Genomic DNA, 19,279 nt, shown 5'->3' on the forward strand with positions numbered 1-19,279 from the left:
GCTGTTTCTTTGTACAGAGTGAGAAATATAGAAGAACTTCAAATAGAAAATGGTATTCTAAAATAACCTCCCCAAAACTACTCCCCTTGCGACTTTCCAAAACATGCAACAAGTTGCAAGCAGCACCTAATATCAAGTTCCTAAATTCACAGGTGTACACTTAACTCATCCCCAAAAACAAACAAAAAAAACCCCCAGAACCAAAAGAGGCTGATTTTTCCAACTGATCCTGTACATCTAGAAGGCCTTTTATTGAGGGGTGTTTAGTCAAACAAATTCACAGTTAATGTAATGAACACAACTCAGAGCCTCCCATTACACTTTTAGAAACGTCTTTTACCTTCTTCTCTGACAAGTCATGATCCAGCTCATCTTCAGAATCATCCTCACTCTGCTGCTGTTGCTGCTGCTCCTGCATGTCCTTCATTTTAATCAGCAGCTCTGCCTTTGGTGCAGATGTGCTGTAGTAAGTAGAATTGGTTGTCAGGGAGATGGCAGATGGTGCACTCTGCTCCTCTTTCCTGGGAAAAAGTCAAAACTTTCATTAACTGCCTTGTCAGACTAATTAATGAAAAGAAAGAAGAATCTTTTAGAGCCATCATTTCACAAGCAAGCAGGGGTTTCAAGAGAAAACCATTACCTATGTAAATAGGATAAATAAACACTGTCTGTGAAGAAAATTTGTATGAATTCAGTACATGCTCAGCAAAAACTAAAACTGAAATCATGCAGGAGACCTTTCACCATTACAAGAAGTGAAATGGATCAAAGATATCTCATCTGGAAACAAAATGGAAAGTTACATTTTACAAAGTAGTGCAAAAAATCTGTGTCACAGACAGCATCCTTTTGGACTGGGATAGTACAATGTAAGTATTCAACTTTTTCATTTGGGAATCATAAACTTCTTGAGAAGGATACAACTTATCAGATAATTTGTATCAAGAAAACAAAAAACCACAGAACACCAACATGGATGGAATTCAATTATTTTCTTTCTTTGATCTCATTCACTTCTAGGAAATGCCTCATGCCCATTTCAAGTTGGCTTCGTAAATTTTCATCACATAAAAAAGGTGAGAATATTGTTCCTTCTCCATCCAGTTACTAGACTGGATGATCTTGGTAAGATATGTAATCACTATAAAATGGCAAAAGTTAATTATTTCTTAAGTTGTCAAAAACTAGCTTTCAACCATGTCTTGGAAATTTTTCATATTGTACAACACTTTCCTGGTTTCTGTCATTAACGGTATCATTAGTAGTATATGCTTAACTACTATTCTATTGTAAAAGTCTTAGAAAAGACCCTCAACAGAAGGAAGATTCTGACATCCAGCCCCCATGGACTACTGACACGCTCTGGATAAAAGGACATACTGGCTTACAGAAAGTAATACTCACTTCTCTTCTGAAATTTTTGGAGAGGGAACTTTTGGAAGAAGCTTCCTGCGCTGCTGAGCTTCTTCTAAGAGATGTTCATCTTTAGGGAATATACCAACCATCAGATCCATTGTTGTTTTTATTTTCACATTAGGATCTAGTATATCTGCTAGAGATTTATCTCTTCCCACAATCTCTCTGGCGAGTTCTTCTGACTTCCAGTCTTCAAAGGTCTTTTCTTTGGCCTTTACGTAGCTGGATGCTTGCGTGGCAGCACTGCTGTCCTTCAAGTTGCTCCCAGGTTCTTCAGCTGGTTGAGGCTCAACTGGTTTGGTTCTGGCTTCTGGCTCTGGCTCTACACCTTGCCTGGTGTAAGCACAGAATCGTGAATAGGACTGCTCTGAAGTGCTGAGTGTTTTAATCTGGTCCTTTTCCAAACCACTAGGTAAAGCAGGAGGCTCCATAGTACTGACAAGGCTTTGCCGACTCTCCTTCTCCGCGCTGCTCTCAGAATGAACTATCTTGATGGGAACCATTTTCACTGTAGTATTGTTGTCTATTACCCTTTCAATTCTGGAAAATAAACAAAATTCATCCTTAGAAATGGAAGAACCTTAAATCTCAATTCATATCCTCAAATCAGAAGGGAAGCCCAAATACACAAAAATATAGGTAAGAGAGTGAGGTAATGGAATATTCCTAGCATTGCATCTCAAACCCTAAATCTACACGTTTTCTTTTCTGCCTACAAATTTAAAATAGTAATATTAGTTCATTTGTATGGTATCCTAACATCAGCCTTGTACAGTTCTCATGATACAGGGCTTCTGTTTGTTTCCATGAATGTGAGGTTCCAATCTCAGCAGCCAGGCCCCAGATTTCAGACAGTGCTGCTGAACCGCCTGTTACCCCTTTGTTGCCACAGCTATAGAGGAAAACGCACCCTCAGCTCAACCTCACTGCCTCACACAGATCCAACAGTGGCCTCGGCTTTTGGCCTGACAGGCAGCTGAGCTGCCTGGGGAGTCTGTCATACCCTCACATCAATTCTCAGCTCTTCCAAGAGAAGAGACAACAGACCAGATGGGAGCATCCCACAGGCTATGTTATTGCTGAGCTACAAGAATAACAAATAATCACACATTGAAAACCTGGAAATCATTCAAAACTTAATTAATTACATGGTTAAAAAAAAAACCAACTTTTTTTATAAAATTTCACATATGACACAGAAGCTTAATAAATAGATCCTACCAGAGTGTCCTAGTTTTCCACTTAAAGAAGAGAAACCAGTCATTGAAGAGGACAGCATACAATTCTGGATATTCTTTTTAAGAGAAGTTTGTAGTAGAAGTTCTGTACTGCATAGCACAAATGGCCACGTTAGCCATTCAGTAAGGAAAGCTATTTAAAGAGGAGGCTAACTTAGATTTTTAAATTGGACAATAACATGTTAAATAACATTACAAAAACATCTGTACTGTATGTAAACCATACAAGAAACTGAAGTCTAGTTTAGTCTGAGTTTGCAAAAAGTTTAAAATTATTGTCATAATGTGGGTTTGGAAGCTCTACAGCAAGGAAAGGAACATTGCCTACTAGCTAAAATATCTGGTTTCATCTGGCTGGGTAGCTTGCTGCCTCTTTCAGATAAGTGACCAAGACATACTATAGCTCTTTTCCTCTAAGTGTGGGTGTGTCACTTCCCCTAAAATAAACTTATACTTTTCTGCTGTTGGTAGCAGCAGAATCTGTTTGACATTTTTCAGAAGTTGTATTTTGTATTTTAAAGGTATATTTGCCCCTGAATGAACGTGCAGCCCCCCAGTAGGGATTTACTTTCCACAAGTGCTTTGTGGACATGCTTTGACATACTGGTCCAACTCCTGGGGCAGGTTTTTCAGCCCATGCTGAACCTCCCCCTCCCATTTGGCCAGGCTGTTTTCATTTAAGGGGACTGTCATTTAAAGAGCTCACTCCTGTGTCCACTGCTTAGACCCAGCTCCCTACCTGCAGACATGGACTCTCCTGAACTGCAGCAGAGCTGGGCAGTGCCCAGCCACCAGCCCCAACCCTTTATTTTGCTTATTTTAATTAAAGCCCACACATTTTAAACGCCACCAGAATGTGAAGAGGAACATATTTTGGAATTTGGGGGAAGTAAGCTGAATGTCTAAATGGGAGGTTGGGAGCAACTGGAAAAGTGAGCTGACTGCAATTCTTCACCTAAAACATCCAGCATCTGTTTTGAGACTTTTGAGTACATTCCTCTCAGCTTAGTCAAAGATTTTCCAGAAACTTAAAGCATCATCAAATCAATTGATTTCAGTAAAAGCAAAGACAGTTCAACACCAGGTGCTTAAAAAATTCTGTTTCTGCAATCACCACCCTCCTGATTTCTGAAGGTTTTCCCTTTCTGGAAAGGCAGCACGAAATTTTGATTTGCAGCTACTCTGTTCGTGGACATTCCGAAGCTTCAACCCTACCACAAACAGTCCCTCCTTGACTTGACTGTAGGTTTAGTGGAAATCTATTGATGCACTCTTTTCAGCTTTGTTGATGCTAAACAGTTGTCTTTGGCAATAGCTGGGTTGTGCACATCATCAGTATTTGCCCCACACACACTGTTCTACCTAAATCACTGCGGAAATCCTGCACACCCACTCGCCTCGGCCTGTTGATGAACAGGACACCTTTCTTAAAAGGGTACAAAAGCTACATGCTGACATCATCAAACATAAGCTGCCTCCGGCATGCAAAGTGGCATGTCCAAAAGCTCATATGCAAGGAGACAATAGAAATAATAAGCCAAATCTGATTAATTATCTACTAAGATAAATCTACTTAACACATTTTGTTTATATGAAATAAATGCCATAAAAAGAGTTCAGAGGTATGGCCACCACACTTGCCCTTTTTGGCTGAACCTGTTTTAGTGAGTAATTTAATTATTAACTGGGGACAATATATTGTGTGCAAACAAGAGCTGTCTGGGCCTAAGAATTTCAAATGTTAGCAATAGATTTGCAGGGTAAGTATTTTATCATTCAGATATAGGCATATAATTAGGCACACCTCAGTGCTCATTTCAACATTAAAGCTTAGCAAAAAGGAAGGACAAATACAATTGGCTTTCTATGCATCTTCATATCTCTTCAAAAAGTAATACATTAAGGAATTCAAAGCAAAACATTAAGGAAGTCATTATCATCATCTACCTTAGCACATGGATTCTAGGGCTCATATGACATATTGCACTTTTCATTGTAAATTATATTATTACTTTGTGTTAAAAACACTGCAGAATGAAACCTCATTTTTTCCTCCAGTCGTAAGAGGAAAAACATCAAGGCCTATTTAGGAAAAAAAGTGATTCATGTCTTCATGTCATAAGGCACAATGGAAAACAGCCCGAGTTTGTTCAACCATTTACATTAGAGAAAAGCCATGCCAACTGCTTTTGCTCAGAGAAGCAACCTCTGCATGAATTCAGCTTAGAGGTTTTATTTTCATTCTTTAACCATGAATTATAGTGCTGAAAGATTTATGAAAACCAACATTCCTGAGCTTCCTGAAAGAGTTTGTTATCTTGTGGGAGAATAACCTTTTATGATGTTAGCAGCACATGACAGACACAGCAATCAATTAATTTCAGTCAGTTGTCTAATTCTGACTTCATCTACCCTGGGAAAGGACTGAATCTCCTACTGAGTGCTCAGTCCTTGTCAACATAAAGTGTTGAGGACCCCTCCACAGACAACCTGAAGTGCCACATTTCACTATAAAAGCAATATAAAACCAGTCATGATTTGGCAGTGTATATTACTCTGTGTGTTTTCAAAACAGATGTTCTCTCAAAGGATCCAGATTCCCTTCCCACACCTGGTTTGTCCCTTCACTAATTCATATTTATATACAGACTTAGGCAGGGGAAATGATGACAGGGACTTTTCTGACTTTGCCTAAACTTACAGTGGAAAATCCTTTAGAAACCTTCCCTTTCATTTTCTACTAACTACCAGCTGTAACACCTGAGCAGCACCAATCAACTGTTGGATGTGATCTCCAAGTCAACTAAAAGAAACCACAGACCAGCTGAAGGACAGTAATGGTACCAAAAGGAATTTCACACAAGTCTGTGGTCTCTAAGATACGCTGCAATGGCTCAATGCTTAATGAACTTGAATGATGTGTAAAGTAAATGAACGGACAACCATTAGTAAGGTCTAACTGGGCAAGAAGTGTTAATATAATAGTAAGGGAGTTACATCTAGTACCTGGCTGGGTTCTCATCCTGTAGGGACACAGGAGGTTTATCAGTGAGTTTCTGTGGTGCAAACTGGGGGGAAGGGGACCTTGATGACTCCATGCCAGGTTTTTGAAGATACCGATACTTGGAAGACTCAGACTTTAGGTGTGTTTTTGCTTCTAAGTGCTGACAAACATTCTCCGTGGATGACACTTGCTGGAGCTGCTGTGGATTAGCACTTTTCAGTTTTCCATTGAAAGCTGCTTCGGCGGAGCTGGGGGATGAGGACAGAAAGGGCCGGCTGGCTTCTACCAGCAGAGATGCAGCAGAGGTGCCAAGTGATGGTGCAGAAATATCTGGTCGCCTGTATTTATCTCTTTTAGGTGGTGGTGGCCTCTGAGGAGCAGGTCCACGCTTCTTGTTCAGCAGCACTGGCTCTATCCTATGGTTTTCCTCTCCTTTGCCCCGGGACGGACAGGAGTGGTTCTCGTTCAAGGCCTGTGGCTCAGAGTAGGGCAGGTGAGGCAGGCTGCAATCCTTGCTCTTCTCAGTCACGTTGTCCTGAGAGTATCGGTAGTCACTAGGCAATGTCCCAGACCTGCCGCGACTCTCGTGAGGCAGAACTGTAGGCTCTTGCACATGCAAAGGTCTGACAGAAGACTTCCACCTGTGGCCTAAATTCTGGTCCAGCTGATCGCTCCTGTCCCGTGGGCTTTCCCTCAGGGCCCCTGTGTCAGCTTGCCTAGAGAAAAGAACATGCTGTTAGTACGCTGCTGATTTATTTCCTTCAGTGCAAGGCCAACGCACCGATCTAGGGAGCCTGAACACAAGATCACATCCAACATTTAACACCAACTCCCCCAATCTATGGTAATTGTACAGCACAAAAACATCCTCTCATGTATGGGCACACATGGTGTACCTAATCTAACACGATGAGTCAAAACATAATGTCAGGCTAAATTAGGTATGGAGCACCGGACGAGACGCAACACAACCTCTGGGTAACCTGAGACACTGCAGTGTGCACAGCTTAGTTAAATGCACAGCCAAATGTCCAAATGTTGGTAGAAAACAAGACTGCCTCCAGAAGAGGAATTCTAATACTAAAATTTAATTCTCTTCTAGCTCCAGTCAGTAACAAAGTGTGTGAAACAAGTTTCTTATCTAGGTGCAGTATTAATACTTCTGTAGCACTTTTAAATGTGAACTGAATAATAGGAACTTTAATTATGAATCTGGAGGTTGAATTTTTGTATATCTGCAGAAATATGAAATGAGTGCAATCAAAGTGTTTGCTGAAGCTAAAAAATTGGGAAAGAGAAAATTGAATTAAGGCAGAAAAGGAAATTTAGAAAGGATTGTATTTTCCAGTCAGACTTATTTTAAGGTTAAACTTCTTTTGCCCTGTCAGCACAAATGACAAACAATGGCCAGAAGGACCTTATCTTAGACAGAAATATTTTTGGGTTTATTCCATTTTTACACTGTTTCTCTAGTCAGGAAGCAGTCTTTCACAGCTCCATGGTTGTCCTTTGCCACAACACACATAGTACATTTGTGCTCACCACATAAAGACAAATTGGGGAAGAAGCAGAAGGCAGGAGAAAAATACCTCTGAAGCCCCGAGCGGAGACAGGTTTGCTCTCGGCTTAAAGGAGGCTGAAGAGACACTATAAGCTTAGAAAAGAATCTGCAACAAAGAAGTCAAGGGCTTCAGAGAGCTACTCTGTATTTTTAAATAGTAATCTTGTAGTCATGCACTGCCCAATCTGTCTTTTGAGGTGACTGTGAAAGAGGCATTTTCCCCAGCCTATTTGTAAAATAAGGTTTACTTGAATTTTCCAGTGTAAACATGTTAATAACATCAGTGTGCCAGTTTTGAGAATGTCTACAGGCAGTTAACACCAGTGTGTAGGAAAAAAAAATTGAGATAAAAGCACATAAAATAACTAATAGCTTAAAGTCTATTATAAATTCAAGAAGAAAAAAAATTGGAGTAACTACACACTGCATTATTATTTTAATTAAATTTAAATAAATATTTTAAATGAAGTATTGTGGAAAGACAACTGATTAGATGTGGATTCCTGAGAAGTCACATACACAATCTTTCTCTCATGTGAAGTGTTAAACCTCAAAATTCAACTTTAACTGGTAAATTTTCAATCTAACATGAATGAGGAGATTAGTACTGTTGATACTCAGGTCTCTTCATATTGCTCTTATCTAAGAGCAATAAAAACTTCAAGTTGTCTGACTAATTCAGAGTCAATTCTGATTTACAAAACTATTTATTGACTCCTCTTGTAACAGTAGATGAAAGACAGTTTTGTGAAGTAAAAAATTATACAAAAGGCCAGAAAGACCAACACTACTCAGATTTGGTTACATGGCATCTTGGCATCTCAAGAGGCAGCTCATTTTCCCTGGTGAATCCAATGTAAGCAGAACCAGGCCGGTAAATAGATCTTCTAATTTTAATGGAAATTTTTACCAAATGAAGACTAAGGCCTTACATATGAAATACTGTGTTTAAACCAGCGTTTTTCATTGTCTAGATAACCCATGAAGAGCACTGTTTTCTGCTAGTAAACCCATGCAAAAACACTTCAGGCCTCTCAATTCACCTTCACATCCATAAACCATAATATAACCAGTTCAACAGATGCTCTCAGATGCACAGATGCAACAGATGACATAAAATGTTGCAAAGACATCAGTGACATGCATTATGTCAGCCAGTTTGCAAAGTATGCCATGAACTTTGCATGCACATCGGGATTGGGAGTGCTGGTGGAAACAAACAGGACAGAGAACACCACCAATCTGACACAGGTGCATATCCAAAACATGTAACCAGTATATTGGTACATATCTATATATAACTGGCTCAGAAGCTATGAATGCTTTAGCAGTCCTGTCACCTTCCAAAACTGAGCAAAAGGACATGAAGAATTACAGCACAGAGAAATTTAGAGATGCTATATTTGCAAACATAGAGATAAAATTCAGAGATTACACACATGCCTTCATACAGCTTCCACAAAATTAATCAGAAATTTTTGTGTGCAGTACCACACAGAATGGGTCACACAAATGAGGAAAGGTGGTGGCTGCATTCAACACTGAGGTTAAACTGCATTCAGTGTGAGTGGATCTTCATGCAAAACATGCTTATCACATGATTTTGGAGAGATGCAAGCTTACTGTTCAGAAAGGAGGAAAAGAAAATAAGCTTCAAGCCCCAGGAGAACACAGTGGCAAGAACCTGCAAAGGTGTTACATTATTATCAGTACTGAGAGGTCCACTAAGCTGCTTTTTATCTGACAGCACATCATGCCCAGAACACAGCTGGTTTGGAAATGAGGCCCATAGGATTATGCAAAGATAACATACCACTGAAAGGAACTCATCATTTATAACCAAACATCACAAAGTGAGAGACATAGAAGAGTTTTAAATCATCTGAAAACATGACAATTGACTTAATTACTATTTTCATTCTAGATAACAAACCAGCCAACATCAAAAACATTAAAACTCTTAGCTATTTCAAACCCAAAGCTCCCCCACCCCCATAATACAATGCCACAATTACCCAAGTTGCAAGAGCTTTTCTGAGATGACAGAACCAGGAAAGCTCACACCACATTCCCCACCCCTGGCACAGCACATGACAGCTTTCACTGTCAGACAACTTACACCAGTCACTTAACCCGACCTGCAAAGGAAGTGTAATTAAGAATCTTATGCTGTTGCTACAAAGTGGTATTCAGTAAGGGTGAGTCTAGTACAGGAGTCTAACATGAGCCTTTTCTACTGCACTTGTTTTCGGTATTTTGCTATAGGAGCTTTCATATCTAAATGGCAGGAGGCAGAAAACCAATGTATGCTCCTAACTGAAAAGAAGGAACTGCTTCATTACACAAACCAGTCCTTCACATTTTTAACAAGCTGTCATTTAGCAGCGGGCTCCGCATTCCCAGAGGGGGTCTGTGTAGAGAGACAAGAGGCTGAACACTCATCAGTGAGGGCGGGAGGAGCTCTGCTCTGTGTCTTGCACTTTCCCAGTGGCCACAGCCACGCCAGCACCACCTACTGCCATGGGGATGGGAATGTGGATCTCCATACTGGCACTAAGTATTTTCTACCTAAATGGACAAGTACATCTCCCAGTTTCCTTCTGGCTCCATTAGCTTGACGTAGATACACTCAAGACTGAAATGTAAAGGCCATGTAAAGACTAAGCTGGGCAAAAAACTCCCAAGTCTCACCCCCAGCCTGGACACCCCCAGTACCCTGAGCAATAATACAAGAGGCTATTCTAACAAACCAAGGAGTGGTAACAGTAATGTGCCTCTTACATTAAAGTTAAGCCATATACACACATACACACATTAATAGGAGCTTGCCAGCAGAGTCAGTGAGCACTAGCACTTATAGATGCCTATAGGAAGAACAACATTTTTGGTTGCCATAAGAAACAACTCCAAACCACTTTCTTTGTTTGCCCCATACTCAAGATTTGACTAAATCTGAATAGAGGTAGAATGATCTGATTGAATGTTGTACCTCAATAAATGAAAGTGACTTCAATAAACTCAATGTGTTTGATTTTTATCTGTCTGATTTACAGTTTCTTGAGAACCCTTCAGGCCAACCCAAACAGTGCCACGAGACGCTCCAACTTCAAAATCCCAGACTAGATAAGCTTTACAAAAATGCATTAGCCAACATTTGAAAAATGTATCATTTGTTAAAGACCTGACCTCTGTGCAAAAGTTTCACCATAAAACATAAGCATGGTTATGTAAGCAACAATATGTCCTCCACTGACTCACTGGCAAACAAGAGCAAATGGAGTGGCTGTTTCTGATTTAAATTCCTTCTCAAGAACTACGAGCTACACTGGAAAAAGGCCTTCATACCTGAGTATGACTCCTCCATAAAAGTTCTCACCCTACAATAACAAAAACACTCTCAAAATCAAATCCACAGTTTTGCAGTCCCTTCAAAGTGACTTTATGCAGGTACTCTGCCAGAAGAGAGTTTCCTTCTTAGACACTTTGAGTTCCATCTTCCTGCTCTTTTCAGTGTACTAGCAGTAGGAATTGTACAGTCTCACAGAAAACTGGATCAAGGACCTGACCTGGCTTGAAACAGATAATTATGTGGCTTAAAGCAATTGGGAAATAGTGTCTTTGCATATGACAAAATCCTGTTTATACGCACAGCCCTTGCCAATACGTTAGTTTTTAAGCTATGAACTTTATGTGCTGAAACAAAGTTTTCATTGTGTATTTGTCTGGCATGTGGCACACTGGGATCCAGACGAACTGCAATAGTCCACAAAAAAAGGGTAGTTTCTTCTATCCAGTATGGTTGTAGCGGGTTGGGTTTGCAACCGGGCCCGCAGCCACCTGTCCCAGCACCAGAAACGAGAGAGACAGTCTGCCTCAGGGTTTCTATTCTTAAGTGTGCATCACAGAGGCAGTCACAACTTTGGCTTAAAGAATTGTCCATATTCAAACTGGCCAGCTGATAGGTTCTGTCAGGTCCCAGAGGAAGCTGTAAGCACCCCTTGGCAAGGACTTCCCTTCCGGGACTATGCTTGCTAACCCATGACAATGGTTCTGCTTGAGACAACAACACAATGCTATGAAGTTAGAATGGGGTGCATAGGGTAAGACTGTTGGAAATTCAGGAAAAAATTTGAGGTCTAGTGCCACATTTTAATCCATATTGACATGGATTAAACTAACTAATGCATGAGACTACAGCTCACCCTACAGCAGTCTCTACAAGCAAAGCATGCATTGGTTGCACTGTCTAGGGGATCAATTTAGATATCCAACCACAGGTGTATTCTATGATTTCAGAAACTTTAAAGGTTCAAAGGCATCAGTTCCCCTAAGAGATGGCAGCTGGAAGCCAAGTGGGATATGCTGGGCTATCTCAGGTCCCACTAGACACCTGTGTTTAGTCAACTGTTTAGCCAGCTTAGAATGAAAACGGAGTTCTCTGTGGACTACAGCTTGAGTTAGAACTTCACATGTAGATGTCTCCCTCCTATTAGTTATCTGAACCCTCATCTGAGTCCCATATGCTTTTTTTTTCAGAGGGTCCAGGACCACTTAAGCCCTTAGATTGGTTTTACTACTGCACTACTCAGGAGACCCTGACAACACAACGCCACAGTTTGGACATCCAATACCAGGGCAATTATTTTACCGTTGTTCATTTTTCTCATGTGCTCTCTATCTGCTATCACTACGGAGTCAGTACAGCACATACTATCCATCACATGAAGCATATTCCAAAGATGCTAAATGAGAGCTTGGGCTATGAAACGACTTGGAAATCTTTAAAGACAAATGCATAAAGAACCATGATGGCTATAACCTAACCATTATGCCATGAAGACGCACAGCATATAAGCCACTACAAAGATGTAGAGATGTCCACTGCCTTGTCTGAAGAGACAGATGATAGCAACTAGCATCCAAGAAGCACTACTGAAGCAAACGGTCCTAAAACCAAAGCATGTATTAAGATGAAAGAATAATGAATACTGAATGATGAGAGACTGTTTTCTCTCTCTCTCAAAAAAAAAAAAAAAGGCCTGTCAGAAGACAACTGAAGGTACAAAACTAGCAAGATATTTCACAAGTATATCCCACAGCACATCAGTGGTACACTACAACCTGTTTATCATGGTGTGAGTCTTGGTTTTTCACTTCTGTCTCTGAATGCCTGTTAACATTATCTGTGCCTCAGTGGCAGCTATCTGTTCAGTCAGTCACACTGAACGCAGCTTAGTTGTTGCACCTAATGTGATAAAGCAAAATGTCACTCTAGCTTAACAACCCTTGCATTATCACCTGGCTTTATCACAGAATGAAATACTATAACAGACACTGCTTGCCAGTTCATCGACCCCACCAGAATTTCTCTCCTGTCCTGAATGCATGGCAACATACACACTGCAATTTGTTTTCATCTCTCATTCTGTGTCTCTAAAAATGTTACCTCTCTCCCCATGAAAATAATAAATAAATAAATAAATAAATAACAACATATCCACTCTAATTCTGCAGTAAATAAACAAAGTTATGTTGATGGATGAATGTAGGCCAGTCATGGGTAACAGCAAAAGGCACTGGCCCACAACAACAACAAAAAATCTGATTAAAATTATATTTCTTATAGCAGAACAAGGGCCTTTATGCAGAAGGGAAGAATCTTGTGGGAAAGGGCAGAGGGAGGGATGCTTTCCTTTCCTTAGTTCAGAAAACAAAAGCCCCTTCTCCATTCTGCTGCACACCAAAAATAAATTATAAAAGATAATTTTTATGGCTGTATTCTTATTGCTTTATCTATTGCATGCCTCTCCTAGCACACAGGGGATTACCTACATGGAATTAAAATGACTTCTACTCAAGTCAACCAGTTAATATGTTCAGTACTTACACACTGAATTCAATCATCAGAATATACCAACAGTATAACGAGAACCATCATATTTCACAAATGGCAACCATTGCAGAGACAAAAGACAGTATTTTCCAACACTGCTAATGAGGAAATCATAGTCACATTAAAAAAAAGCTCAAAGAAGAATGATTGTTTTGTCAATTAACTAAAAAAACCTCTGCATTCCAGTTGCCACTCCTTTGATATTTTTTTCTTTTAGACTTTTTTGTCCTGATAATGCTATTTGAAAATATTTGTTGCTATTACTACTGAAAACAGCTGCTTGCAGCTGAACAAGAATTAGGTAACAAAACACAAGCTATAAAATGAAACACTTTGTGAATAACAACTAGGTCAGGTGGGATTCTCAGGCATTCCTCACCAAAATGAACACATAGCTAGCTCATCTCTAAAGGAAAAAAAATCCTAAAACAGTTATTTAAATTAATTAGCATGCACATGCACACATTTCAATAGCCATCTTTTCACTCAGAGCCACACTCACCGCTTGCTTCTAATAGTCACATCCAATTCTCTTACACTCCCAGCTAACAGCTCCTGCTGCTGTGGAAAAGGTCTTCGTGCAAGCCTGTACTCACAGTAACAGGCTTGCCAGGAAAATAACAAGATGAAAAGCTCTCGCACCACCCCTAGCCGAGAGGAACCCCGAGCCTGGCACCCTGAGCCACAACAACAGCACTGCAGCCTTCAGTCCAGAAAACAAGTATTTTCGAAAGGCACTGCCTTCTAATTCCAGTGTACATGGTGCCAACTGTGAAAACAAAAGCTGCTAAAAACAGCGTGTGTGTGCGAGCATATGCACACAGAGCATCTTAGCTGGAATTAACTCACATTTTCCCCCCTATTCTCCCAACCCATCAGTGAACAGAGCAGTCGATTACAGTAAGCAAAATAAAATTCTGTACCAAGCATTGCATCATTGCTAATTTGTTACTGTAGCTTCTGCTGATAGGGGCAGAAGATGCAGCCTGTGCTCAAAGACCTGAAGAACAAAAGAAATACTGTATGAATTAATACTGCAAATTTCTGTTCAGAACTGACAAAAAATGGCAAATGAAGCACACACCTCTAGCCATTTATTTCATGCTTTAACACTAAAGACAAGACAATCTTACCAGGATTTACAGCTTTTTACCCATATTCACTGGATATGTGAGCTTTGCATCCTTGCAAATGTGCCAGTCAGTTGGAAAGCCTTGCAGAACTGAATCTGTCTCAACCTCTGCGTCTCATTTACTGTAACACAGAGGATTTTCAAAGCCATGCCTCACAACAGCTGGCTTGTTTTTGCCTGCTTCCTATGATTGACAAGTTCATACAAGCTCTGTCAACTTTAACCTTGATAAGTGAAGGCTTAGTCTGTATTGTATGTTACATCACCAGAAACTTCTGACCTCAGGGAAAAGATCTCAGAGACTTCAAAGCTTTTCCCTTCCCCCACCCCCACCCCTTGGATTTGGTTATTAAAAAAAAAAACAAAACAAAACTTAAAAGTCCTTCAATTTTTTAAGGATTTTTCTTTTCATTTGTGAAAATCATGATCTGCATTTCCACAACTACAGCTCTGCAAGTTTTCACTATTTACAATTATTTTAAAAGATCAGTGTGTTATTAGGTTTCTTTCTGAACAGTGTTCATAATACCAAGTCTTTAATTTTAGAGGAGAGTCTTCTTCATAAACAGCCCTCCAGCCTGAATTTTTTTGCATGTGTTGTGTGCACAGGCGCCCTCTCTTGCAGGAGACTCTGCAGGGAAAGAGCTAAATGCTTTCATGCTGCATGAGCACATTGCCACCCCCACGCTCCATCTTTAGAAGCCATCGTGGCTTTCATCAGAACAAAGCTCAAGCTCCTTTCAATTTTTCTACAAGAACACATTAAAGACTTAATAGAGAAAGTGTGGATGAGGCTTTAATATGTATGAAAGATAATTTCGAAGATGACCACTTTTAAGAGGAAAATGTTATTTAAACTGCACACAAAATCACACAGAGCAGTTAGACATCCAGTTAATAACCTCCCCTAAAATTTTTCTGTTTCCCAAAGCTGCCTATTTGATTTCAATAGAGAGTGAGAATGACTTCACGAAAAAACACCAGTTTACATAATACAATACAACTGGTTAACAGACTGCAGCAAGTCTGGTTGGCCCCTCCAGAGAAATGGAAGCTGTGGCTGTCTCGTTACTTTTTAGCACAAAACTTCACTCACATTTACTGACATAAACAATCTCCTGCGTGACAGCAAACCATAACCATGTTGCCAGGGCTTATAGCAGAAAGTGAACATTTCACAGGCTAGCTTTTAGTATCAGAACACCATAAAGCCACTCCATACGTCAGAAATATATGAACCGCTGCACTGCGGAGACATATCAGTCACCTATTTCCAATTATGCTTTTCATCAAGTAACTTAAGGGAAAATAAAATCTACAATGCATCAGCACATGATGCTTTTGTAACTAAAACCACTGGAGACTGTATCTTACATTAGCTCTAAATATCCCTACTCAACTGCTGTTATCATCAACAGGGCTATATGAAGATAGCTGGATTTCAAGCAATACAACAAAAATGCACATCTTTAGATGGTTTTCGTTCTAATCCTCTTTCCAGGGAAACTAGTCAAATCAAACCAGAATACAAAAATGAACTAATGAGTACAAATTTATCTCTGTTTCTCTCTCCACAAACATTTTTGTGTGCTGTTCTTTCGCGCACTCCCAATTTGAGTACTTGCAGAATCATGTTTAGGACTTCTTCCAGCTACTCATGCTTGGTAACACTCACCTTTAGAGGCAGGGGAGGAAGCTTTCCGTAAGAAGAAATTACCCTTCAACACTTCCTTTTATCAGCCCATGATGGCCTTGCATACCCCTAGCTGTCACTGTATGCACAGTGAGGAGAACAGATGTGCCAGGAGCAATTAAAGCAAAAGTAACTTTACTTGGTAGTAAGAAGCTACAAGTAGAAAAAAAGGGGATGCATGAGGTGGGATATCCACCCTCAAGTTTAGAAACAGGGATTCAAAGTTCACCTAATAAAGGTAGAGGGAGAGTCTGCATTTTCAAGGGTGTGGAGAATGCAGAAATTGGATGGGGGAGAAACAGGCCTGTATTACTGCAGTGTACTGTAAACCAAGCACTGGTTTTGGAGGCAGTCCAGCACCCATTTAATGAGATCCAGCAGCTGCTGGTGAGCCCAACTGGAGCATCACAGCAATCTGCAGGACACACACCTGACAGCCGCCAGCTGAGTGCTGCCAGGAGAGTGAGGAATGGGGAGGCAGTGGCAGGAGCCTGCAAGTTTTACCACTTTCATTTAGCCACAACCAACCCCAAATCCCAAAATAATGCAATTGTGATACTTATGAAGATGCCCACACATCTCTCAGCTCAACCAGCCTGAAAGTTTTAAAATGGACAGCAAGAGGAAGAAAAAGACTGTAAGTGGGACAATTTATGATGCAACTTCTGCCTTGATCCTGAGGTATGAGAAGAATCTGGTTCAAAACTATAGTTCTTCAAAAGCTATTTGAAGAACTGCCCCGTGCCAGTGGCCATATGCATTTAGATAAATCTTTTTTGAAAGATTAAGAATCCACACAGTGGTATTTAATTTTGAAAAGGGCACTTACATACACGAGATGAGTACTTTTTAAAAAAACAAGCCAGATGGTATAATGCTAAGAGATAACATGCAACTGAAGATATATGAAATTCAGAGAAAATGTGTAACACCTACCGAAACATCCAGCCACTGTTCTTCCTTCCCTCTCTCTGTCCCCTCCAAAGGTTGAATTAAATAACAATTAAAAGGAACATCCACCAGAGAACTTAAGTCCTACCCAAACAAGGAAAAAACAGAACTAATCTAGCAAAGCAGATGTATAAGCAAAATATGGTAAAAAAGAAGGAGTTTTAAAAGTAAAGCTGAGGTACAAATTCTTAAGGGTGTTAGGACAAAAAAAAAAAAAAAAAGGAAAAAAAGGCACTTATTCTAACACAGATATCTGCCAAACAGATTATAGGGATGGAAGTACAATAGTAAGAATACAAAGAAAATAAGGCTGCAGCAAAATATTGGCACTATCTCCCCTTCACAACTCCAGAAAATAACAGCTTTTGCAGGAACTATTCTCAGATGCTTCACACCATTAAAAGTGGGTAGTCATAAGCTACCTGGGCCATATGACAATCACCTGAAACTTCCACAGGAAATTGCTGAACTGGGATCTGTGATGCACAGCTACCCATTCCTCTGATACTTGGAGAGCTGCTTGAGCACAGTGACACACCCAGTGTTGGGGAGGGAAAGTGAGGGTGCTGAAGAGAGAAAATGAGAGAAATAGAGCAAGAATAAAAACAAATACTCATTACGAATCTGGAGAACTTCAGAATGATAAACTTAATATCTGAATTAAGCACAGAAGAAGAAATTTTATGAAGAGATTTAGCAGCTGCACTAATGAGTAAAAATGACAAAGAATAATTTGGGCATGTGTAGAAAAGATGCATTACTAATCTTAGAGTCACTACACATAGGGACAAGAGTGATCTGGATGACAGACTTTGGATTTTTAGATGATTTAGAAAATGAAATTTTATCTCACCTGAGTCTCTTAAAAATTTGACTCCCATAAGACAAGAGTCCTCACTTGTCTCATCACATCATTCACATCAGAACTCATTAGATATAGATGATTTACAAAATGGGTGAAAAAGCAGGTGACAATAGCTGCTGCTATGAGGAAATGATTCTGAATAATAAAGACCCCAAACCAAGATTTCCTATCATTGAATGAATGGGTCATAAAATAACAGATGAAATTCAGATTTAACAAATGCAAAGTAACCCACAGGAGAGATCTTCCTGTACTTCACCAACATATACAATGATGTACAACAAGAATTACTGCTATGCAAGAAGGAAAAGCTGAATTTCACAGACTATTCTATGAACATACAATCTTTGTACTTCAAAGCAGTAAAAAACCAAACCAAACCCCCAAAATAAAGCAAAGCTCAAAGACAGACAGACCACCGGAGGCTTGACAAGACACCCAGCTGCATGGCTCCAGGTTTGCTCTGGTTTTCTGTTCCCCAAGCACCTGCTACTGGCTCACCCAGAGAAAAAAAAACCTGCCTAAGTAGACCTTTAACCTGTTTTTAAGCATCAACATCCATCAGCTGCCATCACATAACCAGTGATTCAAGGTTCCACTGTCTCAAAGTGTGATACCTATATATCTGTTATTAGTCAGTCACATACACTAGTACACTGGAAGGACATAATGGTACCTGGCAATGAAACTTGTACGAATTGCAAGTATTCACAGAAACCTAAGGAAGATGAAAGGTTACAGGGGATTTCTCATACATGAATGGATGCTGTTAGACTCTCTTCTATATGCACAGGAAGAGCCACAGTATGTTTTTTCCATTTTCAGACAAAATACAAACATTGTAACAGTCCAGACTGTACTGTGTCATTGCTGTATGACACACACAATGACATCACTGACAAAAAAAACTGGTCTGAGAAATGCCCTAATAATCTGTATCTCATGATAAAGAAATGCTAAGGACATGGACCTGCTGGAGCAAGTCCAGAGGAGTGCCAGGGAGATGATCAGAGGGATGGGAACACCTCTGTTGTGAAGACAGGATGAGAGAGCTGGGATTGTTCAGCCTGGAGAAGAGAAAGCTCTGCAGAGCTTGTTAACACATGCACAAAATGTTTGCCAAAGTAATTTTTCCACTGATTTCTAAGGAAGCAGTTGCACGAGATCATACTATTTCTTCTTCACAAGGAATAGGGTGAAAACATTTTGCTTACATAGCTCTGGTAATGGCTTGGTGAGTCCTGCAATAACTGAGACATACTTGTCCTGCAATGTTCAGCCAGGAAAAGCAACTCACAGTTTGACTGTTTAACTGCAACAATACATGAATAACCTCAGGAAGGTCAACAAGACCAAGTGCCAGGTTCTGCATCTGGGTCAGGGCAATCCCAAGGAGAAGTTCAGGCTGAGAATGGACCAAGACCAGCCTTGAGAAGAAAGACTTGGGGGTGTGTGTGGACAAAAAGCTCAATAATGACTTGGCAGTGTGCACTCCCAGCTCAGAGAGCAAAAAGGCTACCATTAAA

The 19,279-nt window shown here is 40.1% G+C and overlaps 1 protein-coding gene and 2 long non-coding RNA genes across 7 annotated transcripts in view; all 3 read right to left on the reverse strand.

Moving 5' to 3' along the window:
* Positions 1-19,279, reverse strand: part of SHROOM2 (shroom family member 2) — a 118,404-nt gene that overhangs the window by 12,060 nt on the left and 87,065 nt on the right. For all 5 annotated transcript variants that reach the window (XM_042037990.1, XM_042037982.1, XM_042038007.1 and 2 more), the window contains 3 exons: positions 5,661-6,374; positions 1,405-1,956; positions 341-521 (listed from right to left, as the gene is read on the reverse strand). In XM_042037990.1, the coding sequence (XP_041893924.1) occupies positions 341-521; positions 1,405-1,956; positions 5,661-6,374 (1,447 nt within the window). The remainder of the gene's footprint in view (positions 1-340; positions 522-1,404; positions 1,957-5,660; positions 6,375-19,279) is intronic.
* LOC121669296 lies at positions 7,299-13,701 on the reverse strand. Its single transcript, XR_006017696.1, has 3 exons — positions 13,615-13,701; positions 8,843-8,903; positions 7,299-7,325 (listed from the first exon to the last, which is right to left on the reverse strand). It is a non-coding gene; the product is annotated as an uncharacterized LOC121669296 (long non-coding RNA).
* LOC121669298 lies at positions 14,057-14,537 on the reverse strand. Its single transcript, XR_006017698.1, has 2 exons — positions 14,246-14,537; positions 14,057-14,112 (listed from the first exon to the last, which is right to left on the reverse strand). It is a non-coding gene; the product is annotated as an uncharacterized LOC121669298 (long non-coding RNA).

Source organism: Corvus kubaryi, unplaced genomic scaffold, assembly GCF_017639235.1.
Source record: "Corvus kubaryi isolate FWS band 111438036 unplaced genomic scaffold, C.kubaryi_AGA036_p1.0 133, whole genome shotgun sequence".
Classification (NCBI taxonomy): Eukaryota; Metazoa; Chordata; class Aves; order Passeriformes; family Corvidae; genus Corvus; species Corvus kubaryi.